The sequence below is a fragment of the Larus michahellis genome, chromosome 4 (genome assembly GCF_964199755.1).
Source record: "Larus michahellis chromosome 4, bLarMic1.1, whole genome shotgun sequence".
Taxonomy (NCBI): domain Eukaryota; kingdom Metazoa; phylum Chordata; class Aves; order Charadriiformes; family Laridae; genus Larus; species Larus michahellis.
Window position 1 is genome coordinate 39,941,401 of NC_133899.1, and position 14,672 is coordinate 39,956,072.

Sequence of the window (14,672 nt, forward strand, 5' to 3'; positions counted from 1 at the left end):
AATCTCTTCCACAGAAACAAGTGCTTCGCTACTTCAAAGAGGTGGCTGAAGCTCAGAAGTGCCGTCCAGCAGCAGAAAATCAAATCGGGACTAGTCTGGCTTTGATGTACGACAGAAAAACGGGGGGGGGGGTTGTGTCCTGGCATCAAGTAAGGGGGGGGGCCAGAGAGAACTGTGTGGTCTTAAAAGTTTACTGACACCTTCATTCCCACAGCCAGGGACAGTTTTAGGAGCAACTTCCTGAACCAGACAAATTTAATGCTTCTTGTTAGAGGCTTTCTGTTCATTTTGCAACAATTTCTTCTAGGTCTGCTAACTTGACAGAGGAGAGGCTGCCTCTTCCCAGGGCAGCCTTGGGGAAGGAAGCGCAGCTGCATGGAAGAAGTTGGAAAGGGGGAGCGTTAGGGGCTGGGGCTGCTGCAGGTAACCCCTGCTCCATGAGTGGCCCAAGAATGGACGTGTGGTGTCAGCGCGGCCCCTGTGGTGTGAAACTAGCTGCAATAACTCCTTTTTGTGGAAATTACCCGCTTGGTTCAAAAACCTCCTCCCTCTGTGCGAGGCCGCTGTCATTCCTTGAGCGCAGGGAGGGGCATTTACCTGCACCCCAGCACCTCCTGCTGCTTTCTGATGTCCTGGGGGAGGACAGTGCCACTTGGAACACCCAGGGCTTCACTTCAGGGTGGTTTGAGCTCAGAGCTGGAGCCCAGGACAGCACCTTCCTCTGGGCACCTTTGGCGAACTGCAGCACAGAGGAAACATCATCCCCTTCTGCTCTTTCTCCTGCTCGGCTCCAGAGCTATATCTTGGCCCCATGGCAAACGGGTCGTTGCTGCCTTTGAGTGGCTCCTGGATGAACACCAACCCCTACAGCAGCATGTCAAAAAAACCCTCACACGGCACAGATTGAACAGTTCTTTAATTTGCAGGTATTTTAAGTTTGCTAGGCAGTTACAATTCCCGTTAACAGTTGCTACAAAAAAAAAAAAAGCACATCCACTACCCCCAGTTAAATTTAAAAGCAACTAATCATTTCGCAGGAAACAAACCGATGAGCTGAGCCCCTACGCTAGAACCAGCTTTTGTAAATAAAGCGGTCAGAAACTATTAATAGGGAGAATGATAGAGAAAGGTCTGATTTACTTCTCAAAAGTGATTAACGTGGAAGCAGAATAGTAGCCCATGGGAAAGAAACCCTCCAACTACATAAAGTAGGAGGTAAAAAATCAGAACTTTCTTAAAGTATGTTTGGGGTTTGTGGGTAAAGAAAACTAAAAACTACATTAAGCTCCAAACTTAGGAAAAGTCAGTATTTAATTGTAGCTAAGTGTAGATTCTTAAAAGTCATGTTAGAATTCCTGTAACAACACCCCGCTCATGCTTAATTTGTAATTTAGTACATCATTCCAGCGAGGAGATAAGGTTCACGTGACAAATTTCTGCATGTAAAACATGCCTGTACAATATTAGAAATGAAGTTTTTGAATTTATAAAAACAGAACCCTCTGATTTCTCATTTTTTCACCCGCCTAGGGAGCGCTTCCAGAGCAGCGAGCGAGCGAGCCTGCGGCGCTCCAGTGCTGTTTGCTTCCCCTGGTCCCACCCCAGTGTTGGGACGCAGTTTCACCCAACAACCGTGGCCAAACACGGGCGGCTCGACCCTTCCAGGAGCGCTGCCTCCCCTGCCGCAGTAGAGAGACATGTCTTTGCACGGGGAGCCTTCGCTAGAACCACCACACCCTGAAGCGGTGCTGCAGGAAGCAAGAAAAAAGAAAAGCAGGAAAAAAGGAAAGCAGGAAAGCTCCAGTCTTGGAAAGCAGAGCGAGTGCGTGTTGCCCGCACTGCGGAGCCCACCCAGGCCGCAGCACAGCGCCAGGCACAGTGACACAGGTGACAGGCCAAAGGGAAGGTGCGGTGGCACACCGTTGGTGTAACAAGCCGTCCTCCCCCCTGGGACAAGGCCAGCTTTGGGGGGAGCACAGTCGGGCAGAACTGACATCCCTATAATTGCAAGGTACCTGCTAAGAACGCTTTCAGTCGCTACAAATAAGGGAAGAATGAGACAAAACGAAGATGTTTCTTGGACAGTTGGATTTTGATGAGAAGCCAAATACTGGAGATGCCTCATCTGTTTGCCAATGAGTACTGTTTTCCCAGCTGTCCTTTCCGCCCCAAACCCCCTCAGTCTAACTACAGTAGTACTGCATCCTGTTAGTCCGTCGTCTTTTCCGTGACTGAAATTCTTCGAAGAAATGCTGAATGTCTTCTCTTTTAACCACCTGGGGGGAGCGATACAAAACCCACGTTGTGGCACAAGAATTCAATTAAATGATCCTTTTTTTTTCCTCCCCCTTGCATGCCTCCCACACGTAACACACAAAGCATATAGAAGCAGGTATCCCGAAATCTCTCCAGCAAAACATCTATCCTCTCCGACCCGAAGGAAATGATTAATGCCCCAATGCTATGATAAAAGAATACAAACAGGGACATGAGAGCCCCGAAGGCAGAACAAGGACATGGAGCAAAGCTCCCAAGGGTAATTTTAATGGGTCTGACCACTTGCTTTTATCATCAAACAAATTAACACAAAGCAAGATTTCCAGTGCCTCACTTCAGGCTCACTACAATGTAACTAAGAACAGCAATTTAGCAAATAAGCCAACAAAATGCATGCGTTCGTTAATTAATAATAGCATGCAAATTCCTCCAAGACTGTTTGCCAATATTTAGTCAATCCTTATTCTTCAAAGGGCTTAAATTCAATCTAAGAGAAAACATAAAGCTTAAGAGCTTTTTTTCCTGAATACTCTTCCTAGAGCAACAGAAGCTCCATTTAAATTTATGAACTGCTCTCAGTGCTTTATAGACAGATTTCTGCAAGGTCCCTTTTATCTTTTAACAGTGTCATTAAGGAAACGCCACTTTTACATTCCAATCAAATCAGGGACTTCTAACTCCTACTGCAGTACCAGCAACTCCAAGAGACAGGAATTGTAACAATAGCATCATAGTATTCGACATCCACCCCTCAATGGTACTTTAAAATATGTTTTCTGGCAAACAAATTCTGCAGTTGCGCCTTACCGTTCCCTCATCTGCAAATCTCCTGAGATAGTCCGTCAGTTCTGTCTTTAAATCATTGTATTCTGGACGGAAAAGCGAAGGCAAGGGAAAGAAAACAGAAAAACAAGCTACTCAGCTTTAGTTTAACACTGGCTCAAGAAGACAACTTGTTCTACTTCCTCTTGTCATTACTTAGACTTACGTGAGACAAATCCAGGTTTGAACTGGATTATAAATAATAGTAATAGTAATGATAATAAAAAGAAAGGCAAGTCCAGGTAAACATGAGAAGCCTAATGATTTATCAGACTAGCCTATGCAGTCTGAGTATCTGTTCCAGTGATCTTCAGAGAAACGTACAGAAGTACAGTGGGTGAATTAGTCCAATTACTTCAGACCGCTGCTGTGCGGGCAGTGGTGGGAAGCCCTAGTCTGTAACTCAGGACAAGTGTCCTCGCTGGAGCGCCAGCCCCTCACTCCCAAGAGGGAAACACGGCTCCAGTTAGGAAACAGCTCAGCTTCGCGTGGGCTGGCCCGCGCCAGCACAACACGACAGGGTGAGGTAAACAAGCCAGAGAGCAGCAGTGAGAATTAATGTTTAAATATTCACGTTACGAGAAATTACTATCAATACAACATCTAAGATGTCAAATGGGGGAAAAGTTCCCGCCCCATCTAGTTCCTCAATGTAAGCGACAGTTGCAGCCACAGGCCAGCGAGGACAAACTTCCCCAGGCAACCCCGACAGAGGTGTTGCCGTCTGTCAGTCTGCTACGTGTGGCCGCAAAAGCCGTTTGGCACCACGCTGCCAGACCTGATACTGATCTCTCAGGCGAAACTGTTCAGTTAAAGTGTTAAGGCAGGTTCTAAAACTGAAGTTGTATTTACCACAGATGAGTTCCACTTGCTGGACTCTGTTCATGCTGTTAAGGGTGTCCATCAAAGGATCTCTCCTCTCTGTTTCTTGGTCACTGGTACCTTTATTTTCATAAGCCAAGACGGTGTCGCATTCATCTGTCAGGAACTGGACTTCAAGCTCTGAATACATTTTCTGGAGAATAAAGTAAAATTTAGTCTTACGTTACAAAACTTTTCAGATGGAGATGCTCTCCCCCAGTCCTTTCGGCGCTCAGTATCTCAAATAGTAACAATAAAAATAATAACGTAAATTTTAAATCCAGCATTTCAGACATCTCCCCATGATGACTTCCAAAGCAATACTGGATTTACGCAGCAAAAAAACCCAAACATTTAGAAGCTCCTTCACGCTGTATTAATTCCAAAGGATTCAGTGTGTTTCTTTATGTGGGGTGGAGGGAGTTTGTAGGTGTTTATACACAGAGTAAGAACATTTACACAGATTTTATCTAAAAGCTTCTCTTTGAAGATGCTCTGGGAGCTGCCCCCTGCCTCAGTGATGGTAAAGAAGACAGAGTACATACCAAACAGTCTGCACAGGTGCATAATTTGCTTCTCCAGTTCGATGGCCAAAAGGTGGCAGTATCTTTTTTTAAAAATTGCTTGCTTTGGAGTTCTTTCAGCTTGCAGACTGGCCCCTCGCTCTTCGTAACTACCTGAATTAAAACGAGAGTGTTCAGTGCTCTGTAATGTCACTTCAAATACATTCTGCTCTTTCCAGCATGTCATTTCCCTGATGCAAGATCCTTCTTTTGTCTCAGACACTAATTTTTATAAACAACCTATATTACCATTTCATCCACGTGAGGATTCTGATGCGGTTTTAGCAGTTTCCACTGGGAATTTCTGTAGAAATTTACTGCAAAAGCCATAAATGTTTAAGAAATCAGAGCTGGACTACCATGCAAATGCATTATACCCCTGCGTTACAACAAACTCAGGAGTCACCTCGGTGCAAAGGCCGACAAGAAGGGATGGATCTAACCCATCTGCAACAGACGTTGCACCCTTGGCACCCACTTCTACAAGCATGTTCCAGGGCCTGCGCTGTGCTCCAGAGACCCCACGTTTGAAGTGTCATTGACTGAAGAGGAACATGGGAATAGGCTGAAAGCATTTACCTCTTCACCGCACCTATGAGGAGGTGGGCTTTGCTTCACCTACCATCAGTACGAAGACATACAGGACCAAAAAGAAGGTCTGTCTCACCTCAGGACAGGCAGACCCAGAGCTAGTGGATGGCTCATTGAACTGTTCCGTTTGCTTTTCCTCCTTCATTTCTTGGTGTTCCACTCCACCTTCTTTTTTTATTTCTTTTTTCTGCTCTTCGCTTTCCTCAACCTTCAGGACAATCCCTTCATCTTCAAGGGAGTTCACTTTGGTCAAAGCAGGAACTGGAAGATATATAAGTGAAAATAGCACATCAGACAATCTACAGGCTACCACAGATGTTCTCTGCTTTACATTGCAGTGTTGAAGAGCACCTGGATCACTGGGTCCACTGCAGCGTCCTGGATCTACTCTAGAGCCGTCCAAAAACACGGTGACCTAAGTATACAAAGAAACCACTCCCTATTTCACCATAGTCTTCTTCCCCTCTCATGCTCCTAAAATATTCTGGTTCCCAAAATCTAAGTCTGAGGAGAGGGAAAGGGGTATCACAATTTGAGACAGTTCTATACCAAGATGCTTGTCCTTCTTCACACCCCCTGATAGCTATCACAGGTTCAGTAGCTGCTGTGTACATTTTTGCTGACTTTGTGTCAGAGTCCTTCATTTTCTCCAGACACACACCCCAAAAACTCCACCACAGATTAACTACATGAACCACTTCCTTATTTAAAGCAAGTTTTTTCTTTTGATATCAATTCAAATATGTGCCCTGTGACATAGCTGGTTAGAAGGAGAAACAAAAACAAATGAAAAGAAACATTGTGTACTGTATTTATATTAGAAAGAAGAGAACGCCAGGTAGGCCAGCTTGGAATCCTTAAAATTACCATTGACGTTTCTGGCACATGACAGCTCAATCACCAGCTGATATAAGCAACGTTTAGGAGACTACGTGAAACCAGCTCTTTCCACAGAAATCACGCCATCTACCCTTCTGATCCCGCAGAGACCACACAGCAGACAGAGGCCTGGTGTGACCACAGGGAACACGTGTCCCAAGCGCAGCACCAGCCCTGCTCAGATTAAGGTTTTACACATTCATTTCAGGTCACTCTATCGTTAACTCTCTGCTGCTCAGAGCCTCAGCTGTTTGCCTCATCGCTTCTCTTAGGACGGCTCTTCGGTTCTTTGATCCACTTTAGAAATTAAGTTCCTTGAGACAAGTATTAAATTTTCACCCATCTGTGTGGTAGCACATCTTTGATAAAATAAGCAGAAGAGTGAGCACCACAGAATTAAGATTTGGAATGAGAACTGCCTTATTTTTTTTTACAGAACAGTTACTGCAGCCCTGCATGTTCCACTGCTGAAGGCGACTGTCCAATATAATGAGTATCATTTCTCCAACCACTCAAACAGAATTATGTCATTAATCAAGCAAGAATGAGAAATACATGCTAACGAAATACTGGCTCAGACATCTTAATATTCTTTACCTGCTAACTGTGATGCGTAGGCCCATAGGAAATGGCAGTGATTCATGCAGGCTTGGCATACCATTTCATGGAAGTCTCCACTTTCAGGGGGAATTGCACCAAGATGCTACCAAAAAGAAACAAGCACGCGGCAGTGAAGCCTTCGCTGCAAATTAACAGACTCAACTCTAGGTTTAGAGGAAGTAAAACATCAATTGCCATCACATTTTCAGCACAAGCACACACTCCTGCTAACTTTCTACAACGATTATCAGTATAATTTAAAGGCTGTAAAGAGCTGACAAAAATTCCAGGGGAAAACTGAAATAATTCTTTCTTTGTCTACAGCCTTTTATGCCTTCTACGTACCCAGAAATCTCAGTCCTATGCTTTTCTTTTTTCTGAACATTATTTTTCTGAACTGTCCTAAACATAGGACGGATAAAGATACCTATTGCACACTGCGCATTTAAACTCTTAAATAACTTATGATTAATTCCTTACGTGTACAAGATTGTAAGTCCTCATACTGAACTTGAGAAGAATTAGGTCCCAAAGCTCTCCATAAACTGGTGAGAGCAATTTAGACAATTAAAAGCACTTACGGGCTTTCTTTTGAAAAGCACTCTTGCGAAGCTCACAGTGTGCAGCGTAACATTCTTAATACATACACTTATACAAAAGAATCCCATAGTTTATCTACAGAACCCATAATTGAAGACAATCATCTTTTTTTAAAATTCTTTGATCCTGCAACTTCAAACACGGAATTTCACTCTTGCCCTTTGAGGCACAAGAGGCTGAATCCTTAATGCTTACACGGTAAGTAGGGCACTCATCGGAGTGCTGAGCTGCTTTTAAAAGATTTCCCCAAAGTTCGTAATCAGGAACCAACAGTGCAGTTTGGTCCTTGTTATTTAAAGTAATTACAGTTTTAAAAGCATTCTTTTGAATGAAGAACTATCCAGGTAGTTCATAATGATGTGCCTCAGTAAGAATCTTCTCACTGATTCTACTGATTAGAACTTTCCAATTAAAGAGACGGTTATGAAGTTATTATTTTATTCTGCAGCAGTAACCTTCAGAAAGGTAGAACTCTTCCTATTTTTTTTGGACTGGAGTGGACAGCAGCACAGGATTAAACTTTCAATATTCCTTTGCACAGGATGAAAATAAATAACCTTAGAATTTGTGTCATAATCTTTTGAGAACTACAGCAAACCTTCACAACTAAGACTAACCATGCAAACTTAACTGACACCAATTTATTTCTATGCAAATGGCAATTCTGCTACTTATAGTTTCCTTACCCTTCCATGGAACCAGTCTTCACAAACTATGCATTGGATCATCTCATCTGGAATCTAGACGAATGGTCACATTATTAGCATTCATAGCAACCTCCAGAATCTTTCACAAGCCTCAGACTGCAGTATTATGCAAAGCCTGCTCAAGTGAATTACATTTCCCTCTTCACCCACCCACAGGGAGCTGCCATTAATAAGTAGTTACTGCTTCATTAGTCAGTTTGCTTCCCTAAAGTTCAACAGCATATGTAATCTGTCTTATTATCAAGACTGTGGAAATTCCCATTTATTATTACAAAACTAGTTTTCCCAGTAGAGCAAGACATTCTCACACAAAAGAGTGGATAAAAGTTAATACTCTATCGGTATTTTTCTTCCTGTAAACAGAAATGCATCAGCAGGCAGCTTAGCAAAGGAGAGACATTGATATTCGTGACGTCACCAGGTTTATATAGGAATGCCAGAATCCTAACTTAGCTGTCCACAATGCAGTGCAGTACAAACTGCTTTGTTAAGAAACAATTATTTATGATTTCTTTAGAAACGTTTAGCTATCTTTGAACTGCGGAGAAGAGAGTTTATAAAATATTTTTTTGTATTTGAAAGACTTGGGCCTTCCTTATTCTTTAAAACACCTAACTTCTGACTGCAAATAAAAGTGTGCATGTGCAAACCAAGTGGTATATTTTAATACTTCAGACAGAGAAAAAGTGTTGTGACTACTGTAAAGGGAAGCTAAAGCCAGTGCTACAGGACAGACTCTCCTCGTGCCAGAAGCCTTGTCAGAGCGCTGCTGCTGACACAAGGAAGCAGATTCTGGTCTCTGCTAACACGTGCAATGTGTTTATTCTGCGCTTGCCACATTTCTCAAGACACTGAGAAACCCACCCCATAAGGGAACTCTGTAACTTCAGAGAGAGGAAAGCAAAGAGAACTGCAGCAGTGGTTTTTGTCCAAATGATGGTTTGTCCCCCTCATCTGTCTTTAAGGCATAAACATATTGTACCATTTAAAAAAAAAACTGGTAAAGTAATTACTTTATACAGCACACGACAACCAAAAGCAATATGGAACATAAGATTTCTTAAAGTGGGATCTTCCCTGCAAAGCAGCTCAGCGACCACTCTCTGCACAATATTTTGCAGAAGTACCATCCATATATGATTACTACTGGGTTTTGCATTTCTTACCTCATCTTCAGGATCAGGATAAGGTCTTTTACAAGTACAGTATAATCCGTAGAAATTGTCATTATACTTATTTCCTGAATTCACCTTGCTCTTTTCCTAGAAGGAAAGGAAAAAATGTCTCAGTAGGCAATGCAGTGAAAAACGAAAAGTGAAAAGATGTATCATCTAGAAAAACCCGATTCCTGTTCCACTTTAATTCCTAAAAGCAATCACTATACTCATCAGCTTGAAGGTCAAAAAAAGAAAAATATTATCCAGATTCCTATGCTATACAGTAAGCAGCAGATTGGGCAGATGAGGAATACTGAAGTTCAAAAGGAAAGAGGAAAAAACGTCTTTCCAGCTTTGCAACAAATGGCAACTGTAGTGTTTTGTTAAGCTACTGCTAATCTAAAACGATGTAAGAATTTTCATCGACAACGTGCCTGCTGCCGTTACAGCAACGTCTATACATTTATTGTGCACCTTCCCCTCCATTTTTTTAAACATCCAGACTGTGATCCAAACCCAAGTTTGTTTAATCTCACCACTGAGCTTCCACTAAATTCTATGTCATATAAACCTCACTCTACAGGAGAGGATTATCTAAATTACAAAACATGCTGAATGAAATTCAATTACAAGTAATCCCATTTAAAAGAAAAAACAAAAACAACTAATACAGCTGCAGCCAGAGGGCTTCAGAACTGCACGTATTTGCAGCCTAAGGCCACCATCGGCCCCTGCAGAAACAGCTGTGACCATTTATGATGTTACTAAAAAATGCTTTCTACTGCTATTCCCACAAAGGAAGAATGGACAATGCGAGCACCCAGCATCCACAAAGTCCGCCAGATTAATGGATGGATGCTGAAGGTCACCTAACCTGTACAATTGATTTTGCATTGAACAGAAGGAGAAGGAACAACCACGTGATCCATTTCATTGGCACAAATGAGAAACAGTAACATCTTAAAATTGTCACAGGTGTCTCTGCAGGATTGTAGCCCCAGGCTGACTAGCTCTGGATCCGTCCCAATTCTGCCAGAACAAAATGGGCATACACAAAACCACTTGCTGTTTCTACATTTGGACTGTTATTACCCTGGGAGTGGCACTGCAGGCAAGCCAAGCAGCTTCCTGTCGCCGCTTCCCACAAGATTACCAACTACTTGATGAGTCCAAAATGCCGAGTACAAAAGCACAGGGGGCTTAATACAGTAAAAAACTATACTATCAGTAGGCTCTGGTGACAACCTATCAAAAAAGATTAGGGCACTAATGCCACCAGGAAGAAGGGGCGAGAACTGTCCCTCAGACAGCAGCACAACCTTTAAATTCCTTAATGTAACTGCAAAATCGCACCCCAAAAGGTTCTCTTGAAGCCAGCTTAAAGTTAATGAGATCTATTAGTGCAGGCACCACAACACATTTGTGGCATTATGCTGACCATGGATGCAGAACTGCTGCATTCACGGGTGACGAGGATCAAACGCCCTCTCTCCTCTCAACATTCCCCTTTAGTCCCTCAGCAGTTTTATCTCCTGCTGTAATACTCCCACCTAGTTTAACTTGTGGGGAAAAGCAGAGGCATTGCATGCGTCAGCACCGGCTGAGGCAAGGCACCAACCACCCATGACTGTTATTTTGGTTCTATGTGTATGAAACCTGTGTCTGAACTTACTGGGAGCAACTTGCACTGCAGATTTTTGAACTTGCTATTTCCACAGTCACAGCGGAAGTTCCTGGGGAGAAAAACATAGCATTTCAGTGTTTTTATTAACTGAAAACACTTTAAATTTTTGTGTTCCTAACAATTCCCTGCGGTTTATTAGAAGCCATAAAAATATTCTTGCTGCTTTTTAACACCAGCATCAGTCAGAACTAGCCAAAGGGCCTCGCAGCCCTACCCTCTCACATAGTGCTCTAGGCAGATGTCAGCTAACACCACCATTTGCGACAGTGCGTGGCTGGGAGAGTGCAGCAGCACAGCCAACCCCAGGTGCTGCAACCACCACACTCAAAAACATAAGCACGTGTGTTGGCGAAAGAGGAGTGTGAACTGGTTGGTTTACGCAGCCTGGACCCACAAAGGCGATTAAGCTCTTGTCTCTGACTCAGACACCTGAGCTCTCACTTAAATAGGATTGATATGCCAAGTGAATGGAGGGAAAAGGGTACCTCAGTGACCCAACCTGGCTCTACCGGGGGATCTGGACAGGCTGGATGGATGGGCCGAGGCCAATGGTATGAGGTTCAATAAGGCCAAGTGCCAGGTCCTGCACAACAACCCCATGCAGCGCTGGCTGGAGAGCTGCCCGGTGCAAAAGGACCTGAAGGTGTTGGTCAACAGCCAGCTGAATATCAGCCAGCAGTGTGCTCACGTGTCCAAGAGCATCCCGGCTTGTATTGGAAATCCTGTGTCCAGCAGGACTAGGGGAGTGGTTGTACCTCTGTACCCAGCACTGGTGGGGCCCCACCTTGAATACTGTGTCCAGTTTTGGTCCCCTCACTACAGAAAAGACATTGAGGGACTAGAGCTTGTTCAGAGACGAGCAAAAAAGCTGGTGAGGGGTCTAGAGCACAAGCCTTACGAGCAGCAGCGGAGGGAGCTGGGGTTGTTCAGCCTGGGGAATGGGATGCTCAGGGGAGACCTCACTGCCCTCTGCAACTACCTGAAAGCAGGGTGTAGCCAGGCAGCGGTTGGTCTCTACACCCAAGTAACAGGCGACAGGACAAGAGGAAATGGCCTCAAGTTACATCAGGGGAGGTTTAGGACAGATATTAGGAAAAATTTCTTCACTGAAAGGGTTATCAAACATACAAACAAGCTGCCCAGGGAAGTGGTTGAATCACCATCCCTGGGGGTATTTAAGACAGGTAAACGTGGTGCTGAGGGACATGGTTTAGAGGTGGTTTTGATTTGATGATCTTAAAGGCCCCTTCCAACCTACACGACTCTATGACCTCCGCTACCCACGCAGTTTTGCTGGGAATGCTGTACTTTGTAGGAGTTTACACATTTTCCCATTGTGTTACCTCACCGGAACGCGTTATCCAGCAGAGGACGCTCTGGGGAAATCCCCCGGCCGGCTCACCCCGCGGAGCGGCCCAGCACCGAGAAGGGAAGGTGTCCGCCGGCGGGAGGGTGGGCTATGACGAGCCCACAAGGCCCGTGGCCACCGCGAGACCCCTCCGGCCGCCGCCTCAGGGGGCGAGAGCCGGCCCCGCCCACTCCCCCCGCGCACGCGCGCTTCCCGCCGCCGCGACGGGCGCGCGCCCCCGCCCCGCCGGTACCTCTTGGTGTAGAGCTCGAAGAGGCGGTGGGTGCCGTGACACTCGTAGCTGCAGGCCAGGCAGATCCCCGCCGGCTCCCCGCCGGGCGGCGTGCAGGTGCTGCAGGCGTACAGCGCCTGCCGCTTCACCGCGCCCTGCGGGGCGGGCGGCATACAGCGGAACGGGGAAGGGAGGAGAGGGGGGTCCCGGCACCGGGCGGCCCCGCCCACAGCCCCTCGCCCCCAACCCAAAGGCCCCGCCCCAGCCCCTCGGCCCCGCCCACAACCTCCTCGGCCCCGCCCACAGCCCTTCGCCCCATCCAAAACCCCCGCCCCAGCCATTAGGCCCCGCCCCCAGCCCCTCGCCCCAATCCAAAGGCCCCGCCCACAACCTCCTCGGCCCCAATCAAAAGGCCCCCCCACCCACCGGCCCCGCCCCCAGCCCCTCGCCCCCAATCCAAAGGCCCCGCCCCAGCCCCTTCGGCCCCGCCCACAGACCCTCGCCCCGACTCTCAAGGCCCCGCCCCCCGCGGCACCTGGACACGCCCCCGATCTCCGGCCCCGCCTACCGGCTCCGCCCACCGTGCTGCCCCCCGTCCCCCGTCCCCCCGCGGCGCCCGGCCCCGCCCCCACCTGTGAGTAGCTGCACCGCTCGTGGTCACTGCCCCCCAGCACGGCCCGCGCCTCCTTCTCCAGCTCCTCGTTCTCCGCCAGCACCTCCGCCAAGGAGACCACCGGCTCCTCCGCGCCGCAGCCGCCGCCCGCCGGCTCGGCGCCCTCCGCCGCCGCCGCCTCCATCACCGGGACGCGAGGCCGAGGCGGGAAACACGCGGCCGAGGCGCCAGGGGGCGCCCCAGCGGAAGCGGAAGCGCGCCCGCCCCACGTGACGGCGGGGCGGGGCGGGTCTGGCGGCAGGATGGAGCTGGTGGCGGAGTTGCGGGACCGCGACGGGCGGACGCGGTCGGTGCGGGTGCCGCTGCCGCGCCCGGCGGAGGAGGAGGGCGAGAGCGGCCAGCTGCGGGAGCTGCGGCGGGGCCTGGTCGAGCTGCAGCAGCGGGTGGTGGAGCTGCTGGCGCCGCTGGTGCAGGAGGAGAGAGAGGCGGCGGGCGACGGCGGCGGCGGGGGGCAGCCCGGTGAGTGGCGGCGGGGGCGGGCGGGCTCCGGCGGCCCCGGGGCGGGCTCTGCTCATCCGCCCCCCGCTTGAACCCCGGGCAGGTAACGACGAGGACGATGAGGAAGAGGAGGAGGATGACGATGATGAAGGCGAAGGCATCATGGACGCTGAGGCGGGCGCCAGCGACCCGCCTGCGAAGCGGACGCGAGTTCAGCAGCTCTGACGGTGGCGCTGGGGACCCGGTTGAGGCCGAGAAAGGGAGGCTGCGGGTGCCGGTGTCCCGGGCCGGGGCGGGCCGCAGGCGCGCCCGTCTCTGCTGCTCCTGGCTTAAAAGCGAAATGTCGCTCCCGACACGATTTTAAGGCGGGAGCCTGAACGAAGGTCCGCGGCGTGGCGTTGGCCGTGTGCTGGTGACAGGGACCCCTGTTACGGTGAGAGGAACCTTGAGAGTTGACAACTATAAAACTGTTCTCACAAGTCTCCCGACTGCTACATTTCTGATGGCTTTTTCCAAGTCGTGGCATTTCTTTACCTGAGTTTTAAAATAAAGTAATAAAATCTGGAAAGAGTTAACTTTTGTCAGATGTGATCTTAGAGTGGTACAAGACCCAGAGAAGCTGTGGCTGCCCCATCCCTGGAGGTGTTCAAGGCCAGGCTGGATGGGGCTTTGAGCAACCTGGTCTAGTGGGAGGTGTCCCTGCCCAGGGCAGGGGGTTGGAACTGGATGGTCTTTAAGGTCCCTTCCAACCCAAACCATTCTGTGATTCTAGAAGACAACTTCTATTTGTATGGAGACAAAGTACACTATAGCGTTCAAAATTAAAACACACCTGTAGGACTCCATCCATTCCCGAACAGTCCTACAACAATCCTCCACAGTCCCACAATGAAAGGTTATTTTCCCCCATTATCTAAAAGGCTTATTTTAGTGACCCATCAATCATTTTCCTGGGAAAGATCATAGACAAAGTAGATTGAAAGAGTTGGGAATCTCGGTTTCAAAGAAATCCTCAGTTTTTGTGACAGCCAGGAAAGTGACAAGCCGGTGCAACTTAGGGAATTATTTTTAATATTCCACAATTCAAAACTGCTGTCTGTCCTAAGCATGTTTTCTCCAAATGTTTAGGTTTTTTTTCACGCAGTGGTCAATCTTACATACTTTCTTCCATCACTGAGTTGTTTTATCCAGCTGGATTTTTAGGGTCATTTGGTAGCAGAGTCAAATAAAGCAAAGAGCA

At 47.6% G+C, this 14,672-nt stretch overlaps 2 protein-coding genes across 2 annotated transcripts; one reads left to right on the top strand and one right to left on the bottom strand.

Moving 5' to 3' along the window:
* Positions 1-898: 898 nt before the first annotated feature.
* On the bottom strand, positions 899-13,118 carry UBR7 (ubiquitin protein ligase E3 component n-recognin 7). Its single transcript, XM_074584146.1, has 11 exons — positions 12,954-13,118; positions 12,343-12,476; positions 10,730-10,790; positions 9,067-9,162; positions 7,880-7,933; positions 6,591-6,696; positions 5,191-5,375; positions 4,506-4,637; positions 3,952-4,114; positions 3,085-3,146; positions 899-2,276 (listed from the first exon to the last, which is right to left on the bottom strand). The coding sequence occupies exons 1-11, from the start codon at positions 13,116-13,118 to the stop codon at positions 2,184-2,186; spliced, it is 1,251 nt and encodes a 416-aa protein (XP_074440247.1). The 3' UTR covers positions 899-2,183.
* Positions 12,979-14,007, top strand: GON7 (GON7 subunit of KEOPS complex). The gene is made up of 2 exons (XM_074584150.1): positions 12,979-13,453; positions 13,536-14,007. Exons 1-2 carry the CDS (start codon positions 13,237-13,239, stop codon positions 13,655-13,657), a joined length of 339 nt encoding a protein of 112 aa, XP_074440251.1. The 5' UTR covers positions 12,979-13,236; the 3' UTR covers positions 13,658-14,007.
* The last annotated feature ends 665 nt before the right edge of the window (positions 14,008-14,672 follow it).

What these genes read in the sequence shown, in the direction of transcription:
- UBR7 (XM_074584146.1), bottom strand. Translation starts at nt 13,118, where the DNA reads ATGGAGGCGGCGGCGGCGGAGGGCGCCGAGCCGGCGGGCGGCGGCTGC. An exon ending in AGCGGTGCAGCTACTCACAG is followed by an intron (nt 12,477 to 12,953) that starts GTGGGGGCGGGG and finishes CCCGCCCCGCAG; the next exon opens with GGCGCGGTGAAGCGGCAGGC. An exon ending in CTGGGTCTGCCTGTCCTGAG is followed by an intron (nt 4,638 to 5,190) that starts GTGAGACAGACC and finishes GTTTTAATTCAG; the next exon opens with GTAGTTACGAAGAGCGAGGG.
- GON7 (XM_074584150.1), top strand. Translation starts at nt 13,237, where the DNA reads ATGGAGCTGGTGGCGGAGTTGCGGGACCGCGACGGGCGGACGCGGTCG. An exon ending in CGGCGGCGGGGGGCAGCCCG is followed by an intron (nt 13,454 to 13,535) that starts GTGAGTGGCGGC and finishes AACCCCGGGCAG; the next exon opens with GTAACGACGAGGACGATGAG.